The sequence below is a fragment of the Lampetra planeri genome, chromosome 53, assembly GCF_965212315.1.
Source record: "Lampetra planeri chromosome 53, kcLamPlan1.2.h2, whole genome shotgun sequence".
Lineage (NCBI taxonomy): Eukaryota > Metazoa > Chordata > Hyperoartia > Petromyzontiformes > Petromyzontidae > Lampetra > Lampetra planeri.
The window spans coordinates 8131089-8151354 of record NC_136159.1 but is presented as its reverse complement, the minus strand read 5'-3'; the positions used below and the strand labels follow the sequence as shown (position 1 = coordinate 8151354).

The 20266-nt window shown below is 54.3% G+C and overlaps 1 protein-coding gene across 1 annotated transcript in view; it reads left to right on the top strand.

The window, feature by feature from the left end:
- Window positions 1–20266, top strand: part of KCNN3 (potassium calcium-activated channel subfamily N member 3) — a 125026-nt gene that overhangs the window by 68026 nt on the left and 36734 nt on the right. The window contains exons 4-5 of the mRNA XM_078617114.1: window positions 4706–4847; window positions 16469–16579. Of these exons, the coding sequence (XP_078473240.1) occupies window positions 4706–4847; window positions 16469–16579 (253 nt within the window). The remainder of the gene's footprint in view (window positions 1–4705; window positions 4848–16468; window positions 16580–20266) is intronic.

Genomic DNA, 20266 nt, shown 5'->3' with positions numbered 1-20266 from the left:
GCTGCCGGTTCGATTCGGGGATCAAGCATCTTGCAGTGGAAGCCCCAACGCGGCAGGACCCTCCTGAACAATAACCCTTCGACTCCTCGTGCCTTTGCTGGATACACAACGCAAATTACCGAGATTGTTATTCTCTCTTTCTCTCTCTCAAGAGGATCACAATGCCTCGCCTGGTGTGCATGAGGTCGTGGGTTCGACCCTGACGCCTGTACGTGCTGTTATGAATAATACTGTACTGTAATAACAGCAACAGCAACACGAATATAACCAAGGCACCATCACTAAATCTCAAGCCTCCTTTTCAGGAGAGTGTTGCTACATTGGGGTGCCACGGTGGCTAGGAAATGTTAACTACCTCGCCTAGTATGCAGGAGGTGGTGGGTTCGATCCCGACCCTGACGCCTGCTGTATATTTGGACTCTGCATCTTTTTCTCTCATCATCATCACGGTGGCTAGGAGATGTTAACTACCTCGCCTGGTGTGCAGGAGGTCGTGGGTTCGATCCCGACCCTGACGGAGTCTGCGTGTCTCTCACCCCGAGGTCGCATGGATTTTCTCCGGGTCCTCCTGTTTCCCCCTCCACATTTAGAAACAACATCACGCGTTTAGATTATTTGGCTGCTGCGAAAAACGTCCACACGATAAGCCACTTCGTAGAGCTATCATTTGTGGTAGCCAGGTCGCTACCATATGAAAAAGCGCTACATAGCATAGCCTTATCTGGTAAAATAAAAACAAAGTTCAGTTTAGACTGTCTGAGCACTGAACCAGTAGTACTACCACTGGGATCCTGTGTTCAAACTAAATAATTTAAACTAAACTACATTTGAGTGTAGTTCATGGGTTTCAACCACGCGACATCCAACCGGTTTCTCAGCTATGCTGAATGTGCTGTTTGTAGACTCGGGGTCATCACTAAACCGCCTTGCAAGTCAAAAAATCTACCTTTTTTGTATCACTTTGAAAGCCCGGCGTTCCGTTTGTCCATCAACTAAATGATACGAGCCTATCAGAAGGCCATTATCGAAAAGTTATGGAAAGTGGACCCCCCCCCTCGGCCCAGATGTGGGGGTAGAAAGTTGACCCGACAGGGTTCCAAAAATTGTCGACCACCCCCTAAAATGATTTCAACACCCCCCCCCCCCCCCAAATAAGAAATGTGTTTGGTAGGCACCCTACATACTGGTGCTGGCTGGCCCCACCCCCTCGTGTGCCACAATGCCGACCTTCATAGGTGCTACTCGCTAACAGCACTTGCCCCAACAGTCTGTTAAGGCTATATGGGTCTTTGTTTTTGGCAGTGAACATGGGCTGCAGGGATGAATAACTTTCACCACGAGGCGTACGACATTTACAATCGTACCATTGCTTAGACACGCACATGTCTCCTGTGGTATGCCTACTATAATCACCCAGGAATGTCTGTCCTTAACACTCGTGACGTCACTCCACATCGACCAGCCCCCCTAATTAATATTCATGAGCAGGTGACGTCACTCCACATCGAACAGCCCCCCCTCATTAATGATCATGAGTAGGTGACGTCCTCCAAATGGACACCCCCCCCTCCTTTCATAATAATTAGCGGGTGACGTCACTCCACATGGGGGGGGGGGGGGCGAGGCGCCTCCTCCCCCCTCCTCGGCGTCAACTCACAACCCTCACTGCAAAGGCAGAACATTCACGTCACGCGGTCTCCGTCACGCTACTGAGACATCAAAGTAAAAAGGACGTCATGATGAACAAGGGATTATAACCTTTAAATGAAATAGCTCCGTGTCACCGCGCCCTTACAAATTGCACACGCATTGATGCAGTGAATACCACGTCGCGCTCTGCTCTTCGCTTGCAAGTTTCAGATTTACTGCGAGACACCCGTCCTTGGAGCGGCAACAGTCTAGATATAAATGTGTGTATGTGTAGTGGTGATACGCGCTGGGGTAGGGATCGTGTGCCAGCGCGTAGTGATTGGCTGTGTGTGTTGGTGACGCGCGCTGACGGTGAAGGATCAGGGGTCAGCGCGGGGTCGGGGGTTATGAGGCAGTGATTGGCTGGGTATCAGTGACGCGCGCTGACAGCGATGGGATCCTGGGGCAAGCGCGCGGGGATTGGTCAACTAAGGGGGATGCTCACGTCGAGGTCCGCATACGCTCCGTCTCCCGTGAGCGGGGGCTATATAAGGTGGTGCGCACAGGCGCACGGGGAGCGAGTGACCAGCGAAGACTGAAGACGGAGGAGGAAGAGATAGGGCCCTGCGGCACCTAGTCCCGCTGTCCTGTAGGAGCCGGGGCTCTGTGTGACCCAGAGGCGGAACCCTGGGACCCGGGGCCGAACGTCCGTGAGAGGGCCGGCCCTTGGGACTCAGAGGTTGTGGCCCACGCCCAAGCTGGGGTGGGCCTGTAGGCTCCACGGACGTTACGGGGCGGAGTGCAGTGTGAGCCATAGTAACTGCACGTGTCAAGTGAAGTGTGTGTAGTCAGAGGCATAGTAACTACACGTGTCAAGTGAAGTGTGTGTAGTCAGAGGCATAGTAACTACACGTGTCAAGTGAAGTGTGTGTAGTCAGAGGCATAGTAACTACACGTGTCAAGTGAAGTGTGTGTAGTCAGAGGAATAGTGACCACACGTGTCAAGTGAAGTGTGTGTAGTCAGAGGAATAGTGACCACACGTGTCAAGTGAAGTGTGTGTAGTCAGAGGAATAGTGACCACACGTGTCAAGTGAAGTGTGTGTAGTCAGAGGAATAGTGACCACACGTGTCAAGTGAAGTGTGTGTAGTCAGAGGAATAGTGACCACACGTGTCAAGTGAAGTGTGTGTAGTCAGAGGCATAGTGACCACACGTGTCAAGTGAAGTGTGTGTAGTCAGAGGAATAGTGACCACACGTGTCAAGTGAAGTGTGTGTAGTCAGAGGAATAGTGACCACACGTTGTATCGTGACAAGTCAAGGTTTAATAAAAAGTGTGCTACCCGTCAAGTGGTTTCCTGCCGTCATTCCAATACTTCATATGTATGTGACTACATCAATATATATATAATTGCATTATTATTCGTGTTATTGTCGTTGCTGTGACCCGGGCGTCTGACCCTCGTGGTTACAATCTGATGGAGCTGCCTGGAACAAACATCGCGGCTCGTGATGTCGACGCGATGTCCCCTGGATGTCATTCCAAACTAAACAATTTAACGTTTTTTTAGATTTGAAGTTTTCGTGATTGCAGGGATCCATACTCTTTGCTTTTTTCGGTAAAGTCACGTAGGTAAAAAAGTAAAATAAATTTAAATTATTAAACAACTAAATTAAATCACGACGTTTCGGAAGCAACACAAGCATCCGTCATCAGGTGTGACCGCTCCAGAAAAATTAGTTGTTTTCATTTTTAATGTATTTTATTTTTTTCCTACGTGACTTTACCGAAAAAAACTAAGAGTAACTTTTTATTTATTTTACCAGGTAAGGCCCCACTGAGCTGTGTGTCTCTCTTTCGGAAGTGACCTGGACATCACAAATGATAGCTCAACGAAGTGGCTTATCATCATCACGTGAGCATCTATAGCGGCCGAATACTCTAAACGCGGGACGTTGATTATAAATGTGGAGGTAAAAACTGGGGGACCCGGAGGAAAATCTACCACAGGGAGAGAGACACGCAAACTCAAAATATACAGCAGGCATCGTCAGAGTCGGGATCAAACCCACGACCTCCTGTATACCAGGCGAGGTCGTGAACATTTCTGGCCGCTGCGGTGCCCACCTCACCGGGTGAGCGGGACGAATCATGATTAATCGGCGCACCGATAGGCGCTCGCGCACCACGTGACAATGTAATTGATTTGGCTGCGTCGGGTGGAGGAGGGTTTTACGACACAAGCTTGGCCAGATCACTGCACAGACTAACCCAGATGTCAACGACGAACCTTGACTAACGAGGCTGTTACGTTGATGTTCGTGATGATGGTCGTGGTGGTGGTGGTGGTGGCGATGAGGATCACTCTCGTCATCATCCTTCTGCTGGACGTGATGATGGTGACGATGATGACGACGATGACGATGTTAACTTCTCGCCATGGTGTCAGGTTCGGGATCGAAGCCACGACCGCCTGCATACCAGGCGATGTAGTTAACATCTCCCAGCCCCCGTGGCGCCCTCACAGAGACTCGTAGAGATACATAGAGACTGGGTGAAAAGTGGGCAGGGTTTTGCGCAATCCTAGGCAGCTGGCTTTAAAAAAACACGTGGGGCCGTCCATCAATGACGTCACGCACTTGGGGGGGGGGGGGTCAGACATTTGTGACGATGTGTGACGAAGGGGGGGTTTGAGAAATGTGATGTCACATAAAAATGCGCAACTTTAAATAAATATAGAAAACACGTTCTACTTAATTAAATAGACTTTTTGATAAATGGTTTCTCCTACAATATCAGAGTGCAGCGCCACATTAAATACGCACTCCGATGACAATAGTTTAAAGCGATTTGAAGCATGTGTTTTTTTTTTGGGGGGGGGGGGGGGCAGAGCTTTGTGACGTCATATTTGACGGGGAGTGGGGGGTCAAAAATCGTCCAAAATCGCGTGACGTCATTTATGGACGGCCCCCGTGACAAATGAATGATCGAACAACAATCGTAATAATGATCTTATTTGTATCGACAAAATTACAATTGTTGTTGTTGTTGTTGTGTCCGGTGGGTCGCGCCTGCAGGTATCACGACACCAAGGACATCACCAGCAACTTCCTGGGAGCCATGTGGCTCATCTCCATCACGTTCCTCTCCGTGGGCTACGGTGACATGGTCCCCCACACTTACTGCGGCCGCGGGGTCTGCCTCCTCACCGGCATCATGGTGAGCTCCAAAGACAAAGATCCCCCGTGTAGCCTTGCGGACCTGTTTGGGGCAAGTGCTGTTAGCGAGCACCGATGAAGGTCGGCACGGCACACGAGGGGGTGGGTGGCCAGCGCCACGCCCGGTGTTTACACACCGCATCGGGTACTCGTTTGAGGCTGAGTCGACCTAGGGGAGGCCCAGGACCGGTTCAGATAATGGTCACCGGTGTTGTTGGCCGTGAGCCGGCATCGAACGCGAGTCGCCGGGTTCGTAGCACCGCTCCCCGCACACAAACACACACACACGGGCACGCAATCACAGAGAGACAAGGATTCTTCCGTATCGCCTTGTAACAGACTGTTTAAGTTTGTTTAGCTTAAGCAGGGTGGGAACTCAAGGGACCGCGGATGAGTCTCATTTGCAAGAGTGACCTTCTTGGGCATTAATCCGCTGCCAGTAGGAGGGCGATGGTTGTTACTGTGTGTGCGTGTGTCTGTGTGTGTGCGTGTGTCTGTGTGTGTGTGTCTGTGTGTGTCTGCATGTGTGCCTGTGTCTGTGTGTGTGCACGGTGCGTAAACATCGCCACTAAGGAGTGTACCGTGCCGGCCTTCATAGGTGCTCGCTAACAGCACTTACCCCAACAGTCTGTTAAGGCTATACGGGGGATTTTGTCATTGTGTTTGTGTGTGGTTCCGTGTGTGGGTCTGTGTTTGGGTCTGTGTGTGTGTCTGTGTGTGTGTCTGTGTGTGGGTCTGTGTGTGGGTCTGTGTGTGGGTCTGTGCCTGTGTCTGTGTGTGTGTCTGTGTGTGGGTCTGTGTGTGGGTCTATGCGCGATCCTCCTTGAGTTAATTTTCGAATTTGGCTAAATTCTGAGCATGACGCCGTCACGACTGTGGCACCGCTCTTGCGAATGACGTCGCGGGATCTTACATGTCCCACTGCGAGCGAATCAGAGGGCGTGTGGCAAGATGTTAACTACCTCGCCTTGTATACAGGAGGTCGCGGGTTCGATCCCGAACTTGGCGCCTGCTGTATATTTGGAGTTTGTAGTTTCTCTCTCTCTCCCCGTGGCCGCGTGGATTTTTTTCCGGGTCCTCGAGTTTTCCCCTTCATATTTAGAATCAACATCACGCGTTTAGAGCATTTGGTTGCTTGACATGTCCACTTAATGATGATAATCCACTTGCTTGAGCTATCATTTGTAATAGCCAGGACACTTCTGAAAATGAACTACGTAGCTCAGGGCGCCTTACCTGGTTAAAATTAAAATAGTGTTTTTTTAATAGTATTACGGTTCGTACACCGCAGTTATAACCAGGGCGGCCATCAGATTCGCACACAGCGGTCCTCTGCAACGAGCACCGAACCGACAGACTGGTGGGTGCATGCGGTGTTAGCGAGCGCCTATTAGGGGGGTGGTGGGACGGGGGTAGTCGCCATCATCACGCCACTGCCGCCGTCGTCTGTCCGTGCGGCATGCGCGTTGAACTTCTTCCGCAGGTCGTGGGTTCGATCCCGACCCTGACAACGCCTGCTGTATATTTGGAGGTTGCATGTCCACTCTCTCTCTCTCTCTCCCCGTGGTCGCGTGGGCTTTTAATCTTCAGGGTCCTCCACTTCTTTTCCCCTCCACGTTTAGAATCAACATCACCCGTTTAGAGTACATGGCCGCTGTGCGTTTTTCCTCATGATGACGACGACGACGATGACGACGACGATGACAATGATGACGACGATGACGACACACCGGTGTGTTTGAGAGTAAAATGTGATTTGTAAATGCTGCGGGTCTACTCTGCAGCACACCGGTGTGCTGCACTAGTAAAGAATTGCGACGTTTTGCTTGACGTGACAACCCTCCTCGCGACTTGGCCGTGTCGGGTGGCCGCAGGTTTAGCGACGCTTTGTTTTGTTCGTGCGATGTAAGACGACAAAACAACTTCTCGCCGATTCCTGTTCAGTTGGCTCTTAATTAGGATGCTCTGGTCGTGTGCTTATTATGCGATTTTATAAAAATAATACTCTAAGTTCATTATAATGTTACGTCGTGTTTTAATGCGTCATTCTTATCGTCCCTTTACATTGCGTCAGCCGCTTTTAGTTTACCCCCCCCCCCCCCCCCCGTGAATAACTTGGCGTTGCATTCTCTGCGACGCGAAGTTTCATTTGTCGTCATCTCTGTCCACGGGGTCTCTCTCTGGGTTTACCGTGTGCGGCCTGCAAGGCTTGTTTTTGTCTTTCTCGCGTCGCACGTGAACGGGCTTTGACCTCTGGGCGTTAATGACGACGGCTATAATGGGGAGGGGGGGGGGCGTGCAGGGAAGGGAGGCATTGGGAACACGAACACAGCGCGCGCACGCGGTGCACGCGGTGCACGCGACATCACAACAACAACAAGAACTACCACAGGCCACAGACGCGCTGCGCGCTTCATCGGTGGCGAAGTTAAATTTCGATGTAAAGCTTCCTTCGTGACTGCAGGGATTCATCTTCTTGGTTCTTTCGGTGAAGTCACGTAGAAGGGAAATAATAAAATAATACAAATAAAACATAATAAAATAATTCTCACGACGTTTCGGCCACAACGCAAGCAGCCGTCCTCAGGTGAAGAACAGGTCTGTCGGAAAGACAGCGTCTGAATGAGATGCGCCATTCAGACGCTGTCTTTCCGACAGACCTGTTCCTGTTCTTCACCTGAGAACGGCTGCTTGCGTTGTGGCCGAAACGTCGTGAGAATTACTTTATTATGTTTTATTTGTATTATTTGATAATTTCCCTTCTACGTGACTTTACCGAAAGAACCAAGAAGGTGGCGAAATTGTGTCGGAGAGGAACGCATTGAAACGCGCAGTGCGGGTTGTGCGTTGCGACGTGCCGTATTTGCGCGCGTTTTTATTTTTCATTTTAAAATGTGCCCGTTAATGCCTGTCTGTGCTGTTTGAAACACCTCTGTGCATGTGTCGTGAACTCGTTAGTGTGTTAGTGTTGTGCGCTTCTGTGTTAGTGTGTGCACGTGTGTGCACGTGTGTGTTTGTTAGTGTGTGCATGTGTGTGTTCTTGTGTCGTGAACTCGGTGTGTTAGTGTTGTGTGTGTCCGTGTTAGTATGTGCGCGTCTGTGTTAGTGTGTGCACGTGTGTGTGTGTGTTTGTTAGTGTGTGCATGTGTGTGTTCATGTGTCGTGAACTCGGTGTGTTAGTGTTGTGTGCGTCTGTGTTAGTGTGTGCACGTGTGTGTGTGTGTTTGTTAGTGTGTGCATGTGTGTGTTCTTGTGTCGTGAACTCGGTGTGTTAGTGTTGTGTGCGTCTGTGTTAGTGTGTGCACGTGTGTGTGTGCGCATGTGTGTGCATGTGCGTGTGTGCATGTTAGTGTGTGCTCGACGTTAGTAGTTGTGTGTGTGCATGTGTTGTGAATCTGTTAGTGTGTTAGTGCTGTGTGCCTCTGTGCTAGTGTGTCCATGCGTGTGTGTGTTAGTGTGTGCGTGTGTGTGTTGGTGTGTACATGTGTGTGTGTGCATGTGTTCGTGTAAGCGTGCATCTGAGTGCATCTGTGTCTGCTTCCTTGCTGTTGCGGGACGGCAACGCTGTGGTGGATGTGAGAAATGCCATTTGGGGGAAGGCCAATTCCAAAATTGGCTATACCCTTTCATGGCACTTGTAGCCACCACAGCGGCCAAACGGGGGGGCACCATCAATTATTTACCACGAAACCACGTGAAAATATAGAACACAGCTTGTGCTGGAGGCCCCGCGGGGACAGGCATCTATGACGTCTCCTGGCTAAACCCCATTTGGTGGAGCCAGGAGGCTGAATCCTTATCCTCGGGTTCCTCCAGAAACAGCAAACAGCCATTGTGGGTGGCCACGTGGAATGTTCGAACGCTCACTGTGGAGGAGAGGCTGCCACTCCTCTGTCGGGAACTGGACCGGTACCGCCTGGATCTCTGCAGTATTCAGGAGGCCAAGAGGACCTGCTCTGGCTCCTGCCACCATGAGGTGGCAGGAGTCCTCGACTCGGGGCAGGATACTTACAACCAACAGGGAGTGGGAACAAAAGAATGAAGGGGGCGCAGTAGCGTGGTGGTGAAGTGTGGGAACCTGTAAGCCCCAGGCTACTGTGGTCTTGCCTTCCCATCAACCAGAGGCGAGGAGTGGTGGTCGTGGTTACTTATGCCCCCACCGAAAATGAACATCAGTGGAGGAATGCAGGCAAGGTCAATGAGTCAGATGCCTTCTATGACCTGTCACAGGTGCTAGCTAAAGTGGCCCCTCAGGATAGAGTTATTCTGTTGGGTGACTTTAATGCTCAATTGCGTCATGATGGTGCCACCTGGTCTGGAGTGATCAGAAGGTATGGCCCAGATCAGCTCATTAACAGCGGTAGGAGGCTGCTCGACTTTTGTGCAGCCCATGGGCGTGTAATTACCAACACGCTGTTTCGGCATCGGGGGCATCCACACAACATCATGGATGATGATGATGATCTGGTGATTGCTGTTCACTCAGAGGAGAAGTTGGAAGCGCTACTGCTGAATCTGGAGCATGCCACTAAGAGGTGGGGCCTTACCATCAGCCCCATCAAAATGAAGCACCTGCCTGGGTATTTTGTGCCATCAGACAATCTACCCCCACAACTCCCAATTGGTGATGGGGCAGTTGTGGAGAGAGTGGAGAGTTTTCCATACCTATGCAGTGTGCCGATGACCGGCTCCGGTTTAACAGCAGAGGTCTCACTCCGAATCAGTCGAGTGGCATTATCTTTTAATCGGCTACGTAACGCTGTGTGGAAGCTACCTGGTCTTTTTGACTATGGTCATGCCCTACCTTCTCTATGCTTGCGAAACATAGAGACCCTCTTAATGGAACATCTTCACTGGTTAGAAACATTTAGGCTGGCCTGCCTGTGATCCAGTCTGGGTTTAGCCAGGCTGGATTGTTTGAGGAGCGGCCAAATCCTTGAAACATCAAGACAAAATCCCATCGGTGAGCTCTTCTGGCAGGCAAGGCTGCATTGGCTGGGTCAAGTAGCCCGCATGCCCAGCCACCGCATGCATAAACAGCTTTTTTATATTCTTTGGGTCTTTCGGTAAAGTCACGTAGATAGGTTCAAAGAAAATAACAAAAAACTACGACGTTTCGATCGCAGCGGATGACGAAACGTCGTAGTTTTTTTTGTTATTTTCTTTGAACCTATCTACGTGACTTTACTGAAAGACCCAAATAATATTAATTCCTGTAGTCACGAAAGCTTTAAGTTGAAATTTAAACAGCTTTTGTTCGACAGAATAGCGGGGGCTAAATGGGCATGGCACGGGCTAGAGAGGAGATGGAGTGATGTGGTACAGGAGGACGTGGAGCTGAGTGGACTTGCCGATGACTGGTTCCAACGGTGTCAAGATCGGCCTCTGTGGAGGAGGCTCGTGAAGGACGCTATTGGGCAGTTGGAGGCAGTCGCCCTCCAACAACAAAGGAGGGCGGAGGAGCGACGCTCACAACAACGAGCGGAGCGCCGGGTGGCTAAAACACAACGAGTTGGCACAGTAGAGGGCACAGGTGGTGCATCGGCCAGTCGTCTCAGTCAGTCGACCAATGGGACTTGGGTCTGTCCCGTGACCTCCTGCCAGCGGGCTTTCGACACTTCACGTGGCCTCAACGTGCACCTAGCCTGGCACAAGCGCCATGGTGACGTCACCGCCACTTAGTGGCGAATGGCGGTTGTTGTGTGTGTGCGTGTATCTGTGTTTTTAGTGTGTGCATGTGTTAGTGTGTCCATGTGTGTTCTAGTGCGTGCGTTTGTGTGTATTCATGTGTATTCATGTGTGCGTGTGTGTGCACATGCGTGTGCGTGCCTCTGTCTGCATGGGCATGTGCACCAGTGTTCACAGGTGTGTGTGTGTGCCCATTGTCTATAGGTGTTGTGCAATGTTTTTGTGTGCGTGAGCAACTTTAGTCGAGTGTGTGCGCGCTATGTGAGTGTGCGCGCTATGTGAGTGTGTGTGTGCGCTATGTGTGTGTGTCCGCGTGTGCGCTATGTGAGTGTGCGCTATGTGTGTGTGTGTGCGCTATGTGTGTGTGTCCGCGTGTGTGCTATGTGTGTGTGTCCGTGCGCGCTATGTGAGTGTGTGTGCGCGCTATGTGAGTGTGTGTGTGCGCTATGTGTGTGTGTCCGCGTGTGTGCTATGCGAGTGTGCGCGCTATGTGTGTGTGTCCGCGTGTGCGCTATGTGTGTGTGTGTGTGCGCTATGTGTGTGTATGCGCGCTATGTGTGTGTGTCCGCGTGTGCGCTATGTGTGTGTGTGTGCGCTATGTGTGTGTGTGCGCTATGTGTGTGTGTGTGTGCTATGTGTGTGTGTGCGCTATGTGTGTGTGTGTGTGCGCGCTATGTGTGTGTGTCCGCGTGTGCGCTATGCAAGTGTGCGTGCTATGTGAGTGTGTGTGTGTGCGCTATGTGTGTGTGTCCGCGTGTGCGCTATGTGAGTGTGTGCGCTATGTGTGTGCGCTATGTGTGAGTGTGTCCGCGTGTGCGCTATGTGAGTGTGTGTGTGTGCGCTATGTGTGTGTGTGTGTGTGCGCTGTGTGTGTGTGTCCGCGTGTGCGCTATGCGAGTGTGCGCGCTATGTGAGTGTGTGTGCGCTATGTGTGTGTGTGCGCTATGTGCATGTGTGTGTGTGTGCGCTATGTGTGTGTGCGCGCTATGTGTGTGTCCGCGTGTGCGCTTTGTGTGTGTGTGTGTGCGCTATGTGTGTGTGTGTGTGCGCTATGTGTGTGTGTGTGCGCGCTATGTGTGTGTGTGCGCGCTATGTGAGTGTGTGCATGTGCGCTATGTGTGTGTGTGTGTGCGCTATGTGAGTGTGTCCGCGTGTGCGCTATGTGAGTATGTGTGTGTGTGCTATGTGTGTGTGTCCGCGTGTGCGCTATGTGAGTGTGTGTGCGCTATGTGTGTGTGTGTGCGCTATGTGTGTGTGTGTGCGCTATGTGAGTGTGTGTGCGCTATGTGTGTATGTGTCCGCGTGTGCGCTATGTGAGTGTGCGCGCTATGTGTGTGTGTGCGCGCTATGTGTGTGTGTGTGTCCGCGTGTGCGCTATGCGAGTGTGTGTGTGCGCTATGTGAGTGTGTGCGTGTGCGCTATGCGAGTGTGTGTGTGTGCGCTATGTGAGTGTGTGCGTGTGCGCTATGTGAGTGTGTGCGCTATGTGAGTGTGTGTGTGTGCGCTATGCGAGTGTGTGTGTGTGCGCTATGTTTGTGTGTCCGCGTGTGCGCTATGCGAGTGTGTGCGCTATGTGTGTGTGTGTGTGTCTGCGTGTGCGCTATGCGAGTGTGTGCGCTATGTGTGTGTGTGTCCGCGTGTGCGCTATGCGAGTGTGCGCGCTATGTGTGTGTCCGCGTGTGCGCTATGCGAGTGTGTGCGCTATGTGTGTGTGTGTGTGTCCGCGTGTGCGCTATGCGAGTGTGTGCGCTATGTGTGTGTGTCCGCGTGTGCGCTATGTGTGTGTGTGTGCGCTATGTGTGTGTGTGCGCTATGTGTGTGTGTGTGTGCTATGTGTGTGTGTGCGCTATGTGTGTGTGTGTGTGCGCGCTATGTGTGTGTGTCCGCGTGTGCGCTATGCAAGTGTGCGTGCTATGTGAGTGTGTGTGTGTGCGCTATGTGTGTGTGTCCGCGTGTGCGCTATGTGAGTGTGTGCGCTATGTGTGTGCGCTATGTGTGAGTGTGTCCGCGTGTGCGCTATGTGAGTGTGTGTGTGTGCGCTATGTGTGTGTGTGTGTGTGCGCTGTGTGTGTGTGTCCGCGTGTGCGCTATGCGAGTGTGCGCGCTATGTGAGTGTGTGTGCGCTATGTGTGTGTGTGCGCTATGTGCATGTGTGTGTGTGTGCGCTATGTGTGTGTGCGCGCTATGTGTGTGTCCGCGTGTGCGCTTTGTGTGTGTGTGTGTGCGCTATGTGTGTGTGTGTGTGCGCTATGTGTGTGTGTGTGCGCGCTATGTGTGTGTGTGCGCGCTATGTGAGTGTGTGCATGTGCGCTATGTGTGTGTGTGTGTGCGCTATGTGAGTGTGTCCGCGTGTGCGCTATGTGAGTATGTGTGTGTGTGCTATGTGTGTGTGTCCGCGTGTGCGCTATGTGAGTGTGTGTGCGCTATGTGTGTGTGTGTGCGCTATGTGTGTGTGTGTGCGCTATGTGAGTGTGTGTGCGCTATGTGTGTATGTGTCCGCGTGTGCGCTATGTGAGTGTGCGCGCTATGTGTGTGTGTGCGCGCTATGTGTGTGTGTGTGTCCGCGTGTGCGCTATGCGAGTGTGTGTGTGCGCTATGTGAGTGTGTGCGTGTGCGCTATGCGAGTGTGTGTGTGTGCGCTATGTGAGTGTGTGCGTGTGCGCTATGTGAGTGTGTGCGCTATGTGAGTGTGTGTGTGTGCGCTATGCGAGTGTGTGTGTGTGCGCTATGTTTGTGTGTCCGCGTGTGCGCTATGCGAGTGTGTGCGCTATGTGTGTGTGTGTGTGTCTGCGTGTGCGCTATGCGAGTGTGTGCGCTATGTGTGTGTGTGTCCGCGTGTGCGCTATGCGAGTGTGCGCGCTATGTGTGTGTCCGCGTGTGCGCTATGCGAGTGTGTGCGCTATGTGTGTGTGTGTGTGTCCGCGTGTGCGCTATGCGAGTGTGTGCGCTATGTGTGTGTGTGTCCGCGTGTGCGCTATGCGAGTGTGCGCGCTATGTGTGTGTGTGTCCGCGTGCGCGCTATGCGAGTGTGCGCGCTATGTGTGTGTGTGTCCGCGTGTGCGCTATGCGAGTGTGTGCGCTATGTGTGTGTGTGTCCGCGTGTGCGCTATGCGAGTGTGCGCGCTATGTGTGTGTGTGTCCGCGTGTGCGCTATGCGAGTGTGTGCGCTATGTGTGTGTGTGTGTCCGCGTGTGCGCTATGCGAGTGTGTGCGCTATGTGTGTGTGTGTCCGCGTGTGCGCTATGCGAGTGTGCGCGCTATGTGTGTGTGTGTCCGCGTGCGCGCTATGCGAGTGTGCGCGCTATGTGTGTGTGTCCGCGTGTGCGTTATGCGAGTGTATGCGCTATGTGTGTGTGTGTGTCCGCGTGTGCGCTATGCGAGTGTGCGCGCTATGTGTGTGTGTGTCCGCGTGCGCGCTATGTGAGTGTGCGCGCTATGTGTGTGTGTGTCCGCGTGCGCGCTATGTGAGTGTGCGCACTATGTGTGTGTGTCTGCGTGCGCGCTATGCGAGTGTGCGCGCTATGTGTGTGTGTGTCCGCGTGTGCGCTCTGCGAGTGTGTGCGCTATGTGTGTGTGTGTCCGCGTGTGCGCTATGCGAGTGTGTGCGCTATGTGTGTGTGTGTCCGCGTGTGCGCTATGCGAGTGTGCGCGCTATGTGTGTGTGTCCGCATGCGCGCTCTGCGAGTGTGTGCGCTATGTGTGTGTGTGTCCGCGTGTTTGCTATGCGAGTGTGCGCGCTATGTGTGTGTGTGTCCGCGTGTGCGCTATGTGAGTGTGCGCGCTATGTGTGTGTGTGTCCGCGTGTGCGCTATGCGAGTGTGCGCGCTATGTGTGTGTGTGTCCGCGTGCGCGCTATGCGAGTGTGCGCGCTATGTGTGTGTGTGTCCGCGTGCGCGCTATGTGTGTGTGTCCGCGTGTTCGCTATGCGAGTGTGCGCGCTATGTGTGTGTGTGTCCGCGTGTGCGCTATGCGAGTGTGCGCGCTATGTGTGTGTGTGTCCGCGTGTGCGCTATGCGAGTGTGTGCGGTATGTGTGTGTGTGTCCGCGTGTGCGCTATGCGAGTGTGCGCGCTATGTGTATGTGTGTCCGCGTGCGCGCTATGCGAGTGTGCGCGCTATGTGTGTGTGTGTGTCCGCGTGCGCGCTATGCGAGTGTGCACACTATGTGTGTGTGTGTCCGCGTGTGCGCTATGCGAGTGTGCGCGCTATGTGTGTGTGTGTCCGCGTGCGCGCTCTGCGAGTGTGTGCGCTATGTGTGTGTGTGTCCGTGTGTGCGCTATGCGAGTGTGCGCGCTATGTGTGTGTGTGTCCACGTGCGCGCTATGCGAGTGTGCGCACTATGTGTGTGTGTGTCCGCGTGCGCGCTATGCGAGTGTGCGCGCTATGTGTGTGTGTGTCCGCGTGTGCGCTATGTGTGTGTGTGCGCTATGCGAGTGTGCGCGCTATGTGTGTGTGTGTCCACGTGCGCGCTATGCGAGTGTGCGCGCTATGTGTGTGTGTGTCCACGTGTGCGCTATGCGAGTGTGTGCGCTATGTGTGTGTGTGTCCACGTGTGCGCTATGCGAGTGTGTGCGCTATGTGTGTGTGTGTCCGCGTGCGCGCTATGCGAGTGTGTGCGCTATGTGTGTGTGTGTCCGCGTGCGCGCTATGCAAGTGTGTGCGCTATGTGTGTGTGTGTCCGCGTGTGCGCTATGCGAGTATGCGCGCTATGTTGTGTGTGTCCGCGTGCGCGCTATGCGAGTGTGCGCGCTATGTGTGTGTGTGTCCGCGTGTGCGCTATGCGAGTGTGTGCGCTATGCGAGTGTGTGCGCTATGTGTGTGTGTGTCCACGTGCGCGCTATGCGAGTGTGCGCGCTATGTGTGTGTGTGTCCGCGTGTGCGCTATGCGAGTGTGTGCGCTATGTGTGTGTGTGTCCGCGTGCGCGCTATGCGAGTGTGTGCGCTATGTGTGTGTGTGTCCGCGTGCGCGCTATGCGAGTGTGTGCGCTATGTGTGTGTGTGTCCGCGTGCGCGCTATGCGAGTATGCGCGCTATGTGTGTGTGTGTCCGCGTGCGCGCTATGCGAGTGTGCGCGCTATGTGTGTGTGTGTCCGCGTGCGCGCTATGCGAGTGTGTGCGCTATGTGTGTGTGTGCGCTATGTGTGTGTGTGTGTCCGCGTGCGCGCTATGCGAGTGTGTGCGCTATGTGTGTGTGTGCGCTATGTGTGTGTGTGTGTCCGCGTGCGCGCTATGCGAGTGTGCGCGCTATGTGTGTGTGTGTCCGCGTGCACGCTATGCGAGTGTGTGCGCTATGTGTGTGTGTGTCCGCGTGTGCGCTATGCGAGTGTGTGCGCTATGTGTGTGTGTGTCCGCGTGTGCGCTATGCGAGTGTGCGCGCTATGTGTGTGTGTGTCCGCGTGTGCGCTATGCGAGTGTGCGCGCTATGTGTGTGTGTCCGCGTGTGCGCTATGCGAGTGTGCGCGCTATGTGTGTGTGTGTCCGCGTGCGCGCTATGCGAGTGTGCGCGCTATGTGTGTGTGTGTCCGCGTGCGCGCTATGCGAGTGTGCGCGCTATGTGTGTGTGTGTCCGTGTGTGCGCTATGCGAGTGTGCGCGCTATGTGTGTGTGTGTCCGTGTGTGCGCTATGCGAGTGTGTGCGCTATGTGTGTGTGTGTCCGCGTGTGCGCTATGCGAGTGTGCGCGCTATGTGTGTGTGTGTGTGTCCGCGTGTGCGCTATGCGAGTGTGTGCGCTATGTGTGTGTGTGCGCTATGTGAGTGTGTGCGTGTGCGCTATGCGAGTGTGTGCGCTATGCGAGTGTGAGTGTGCACGCGTCGTTAGTTGTTGGCGTGCGCGTGTGCTTACGTCCGTCGTGGTTGTGGTCGTGGTTGTGGTTGTCGTGGTTGTTGTTGTTGTTGTCCGTGGGCCGTGGCCACCCCCCCGTGTGCACGCCGCAGGGCGCCGGCTGCACGGCGCTCGTGGTGGCGGTGGTGGCGCGCAAGCTGGAGCTCACCAAGGCCGAGAAGCACGTGCACAACTTCATGATGGACACGCAGCTCTCCAAGAGGGTGAGTGCCGACAGCCGTGCGCCCGCGTCGTCCTCACTGGCGTCCTCATCGTCAGTGTCGTCATTGTCGTCACCATCATCGTCATCATCGTCACCATCGTCGTCATCGTCAGTGTCGTCATCGTCGTCATCGTCAGTGTCGTCATCGTCGTCACCGTCTTCATCACAATCATCGTCGTCATCGTCGTCATTATCATCCTCATCGTCGTCACAGTCGTCATCGTTGTGACCATCGTCGTCATCATCCTCAGCGTTGTCACTATTGTCATCATCGTCATCATAATCATCATCATCATCGTCGTCGTCATCGTCGTCATCATCCCCATCCCCATCGTCCTCATCGTCGTCATTGTCGTCATCTTCATCATCGTCGTTACCACCATTATCGTCATCTTCATCATCGTCGTCACCATCACCAGCAGTATCTCCAGCAGGAGCATGATGACGAGAGTGATTATCACCACCACCACCACGACCATCGTCACTAATGTGAACATAACCGCCTCGTTAGTTGTTACGATGCGTCGTTGACATCTGGGTTAGGCTGTGCAGTGATGTGACCAAGCTTGTGTCGTAAAACCCTCCAACACCTGGCGCAAGCCAAACAAATTACATTGTCACGTGGTATGCGAGTGTCTAACGGTGCACCGATGATGGTTCGGCCCGCTCACCCGGTGAGTTGGGCACCGCAGTGGCCAGATGTTAACGACCTCGCCTGGTATACAGGAGGTCGTGGGTTCGATCCCGACCCTCACGCCTGCTGCTGTATATTTGGAGTTTGCGTCTCTCTCTCTCTCATCATCATCACAGTGGCTAGGAGATGTTAACTACCTCGCCTGGTGTACAGGAGGTCGTGGGTTCGACCCCGACCCTGACGCCTGCTGCTGTATATTTGAGTTTTCGTCTCTCTCTCTCCCCGTGGTGGCGTGGATTTTTCTCCGTGTCCTCTGGGTTTTCCCAGACACATTTAGAATCCACTTCACGCGTTTAGAGAATATTTGGTTGCTATGAATTTCCACACGATGATGATGATAAGCCACTTCGTTTGAGCTTTCATTTGTGATTGCCAGGTCGCTTCTGAAAAATAGCTACATGGCTCACTGGGCTTTTACCTGGTAAACTAGAAACATATTAAAACCAACAAAAATAAATGTCTTTTAGTGGTACGATCCACTGCTGGATGAGATGGCCCCTCCTAATCCACGTCGCGGTGCGGATCGTGGGGGCGTTTGGTTTGACCATACTTCACCACGCTGGCCATTGCGAGTTGGTGAAGGCGGCAAGTGTAGACGAGGCGGCATAGAAGTACAGCACAACGGGTTGGTTTTGCTGCACTACAGCGTGACTCATTAGGTTGCTTTCATTCCCGCGGCTAGCCTTCCTTAATGAAGGCGTTCGTCAACAAAGCTACGACGTAGACCTTGCTATCACGCATCTCTGCCATCTCGAGATAGTCAGCTTCTGGAAAATCATCGATAGCATCTGTCACCCAGGGTGGGAACCCCACCACCTCCCCTCTACCCCCCCTAAATAAATGTTTGTGTCCAACGGCTCAAGGACCAAGTGGGAACGTTCAGGGGGGACGGGGTGGGGGACGTGTGGGGGTGGGGCTGGGAGGAGTCGGTACCAAAGCCGTGGCATTCTGCTCCCCTCTCTGGCGCGCGCGCCAAGAACATTGCGCTCCGCTGAAAATCTCCACCCAGCCCAACCCCAGCCCCTTCCCTCTTTCTCTCTCTCGGGGGGGCGGGGGGGTTCAGAGGTCAAACGGATTTTGGCAGTGATCACGGAGCGCGGGCGGGGTGGATGCCCCCATCGCTCTCATCAAATTAGCCGCCGCCTCCTCCTCCCCCGCCGCCGCCGCCACTGCCGCATTACCCTGAGCAGAATCCGGGCGGTCAGTCCCCCGTTTCGTACACAATAGGGGCAAGGGAGGAAGAAAAAAAACACAGCACACACCCACACAGCACACTCACACACACCGCACACCACACACACACACAAAACAACTGGACCTGTCTCTGCAATTACTAAAATTGCCCCATATTCCGCGCGGTCAATTCAGTGGCCCGGGCTTTGCATCAGGACGACAGTGATTTGCGGCTCAATGGGAGGGAGGGGGACGTCTCATCGCTAATGCTCATGGACCCGAGCAGCGGCGGCGGCAGCAGCCCCGTGCATCCCCCCCTCCCCCCCCAACTGAGAGCGATTTAAACCCCTTTGGGGCTCACGGGGCCACCAGCCCAACCGCCCCCCCCCCCGACCCCCCCCCCCCCCCACCGGCCGGCCCCCCCCAAACCGGCCCCCACCCGCCAGGCGCAGCTCGCCACGAATCCGGGGCCCCCGCGGCAGAGCGAGCGGCTCGCGGAGGGTAAGGGACATTGCGAGTTGAAGTTCCTGGTTTGGGGGGGGGGGGTTGATTCAGCCCATCATCATCGTCGTCGTCATCCTTCCGGGGTCGATAAAACGACTGCCGCCGCTTGTGTGTGGAGGTCGACAGCGGTTCGTCCTGTGGAGAGACTCCCACCCCCGCCATAGCAATGTGGAACTTCCCACCACTCGCTTAAGCAGAAGCTCGCGTGGACTTTGCCTTGCGACTCGGTGGGACCCAGAGGTCAGCGGGACTCGGGTCAAGGTCAGGAGGTCAACACGGCCATTGACGCTGATGCCGTCAAACGTCTCGGCCATGGCGGCTTCCTTCTGATGCCACTGCTACGGTCCCCATGACGTCTCAACAAAAGATAAAGATCCCCCGTATAGCCTTAACAGACTCGAGGGGCAAGTGCTGTTAGCGAGCACCTATGAAGGCCAGCACGGCACACGAGGGGGTGGGTTGCCAGCATCACCCCCGGCCGCCTTTGTCTCCCCAGTGGCGATGTTTACACACCGCACCAGGTACTCATTTGAGGCCGAGTCGGCCTAGGGGAGGCCCGGAACCGGTTCAGATGATCGTCACTGGTGGTGTTGGCCGTGAGCGGGAAACGAATCCCGGTCGCCAGGTTCATAGCGCAGCGTAGCGCTAACCGCTGCACCACCGCTCCCCGACGTCTCAACAACTACCACCACCGCCAATGCCGGCTGGCGTGAGAGCTCTTCTCTTGCCCCTCGGCGCCTGATCTCTGCGCGCCACTGCCTTGCGTGCGCATCGGTGCGACCCGCCCCGATTGTCACCACCCCAGGCGTCGCGTTCCAGACGTCCCCCAGCTGTTCACCCACGACACAGGGTGATGGCGATGACGTTGAAGCTCCCCCCCCCCGCATGCTGGGGTCACGCAGAACCATCCCCCATCGATCCGAGTCGCCAGGAATTAATCCTTCAAACCGCCTTCAGGATCGTCTCAAAGTGTGCGCTGGTGAAGTAACGCGTTCAACGGGTGGCGTGCCCCCCCCCCACGTTCCCCTACCCACTGCCCCCTTACCCCCCCCCCCACGTCCTCCTACCCACGCGCCCCTCCCGCGCCGTTTCTATTTGATGAACATCGCCGTCATTCACTTCCTGCGTTTCTCAAACACGAAACGCCAAGTCGCAGGCTCCACCGTTGTGTTCACGGCGGCGGCGGCGTGCCCACAAAGACAAAGGTCTCCCGTATAGCCTCAACCAACAGGCACTTTATTTTTTATTTTTGCGGGGCAAGCCGCCAGGGCACACGCCCGGAGCCGCCAGGGCACACGCCCGGACCCGCCTTTGTCT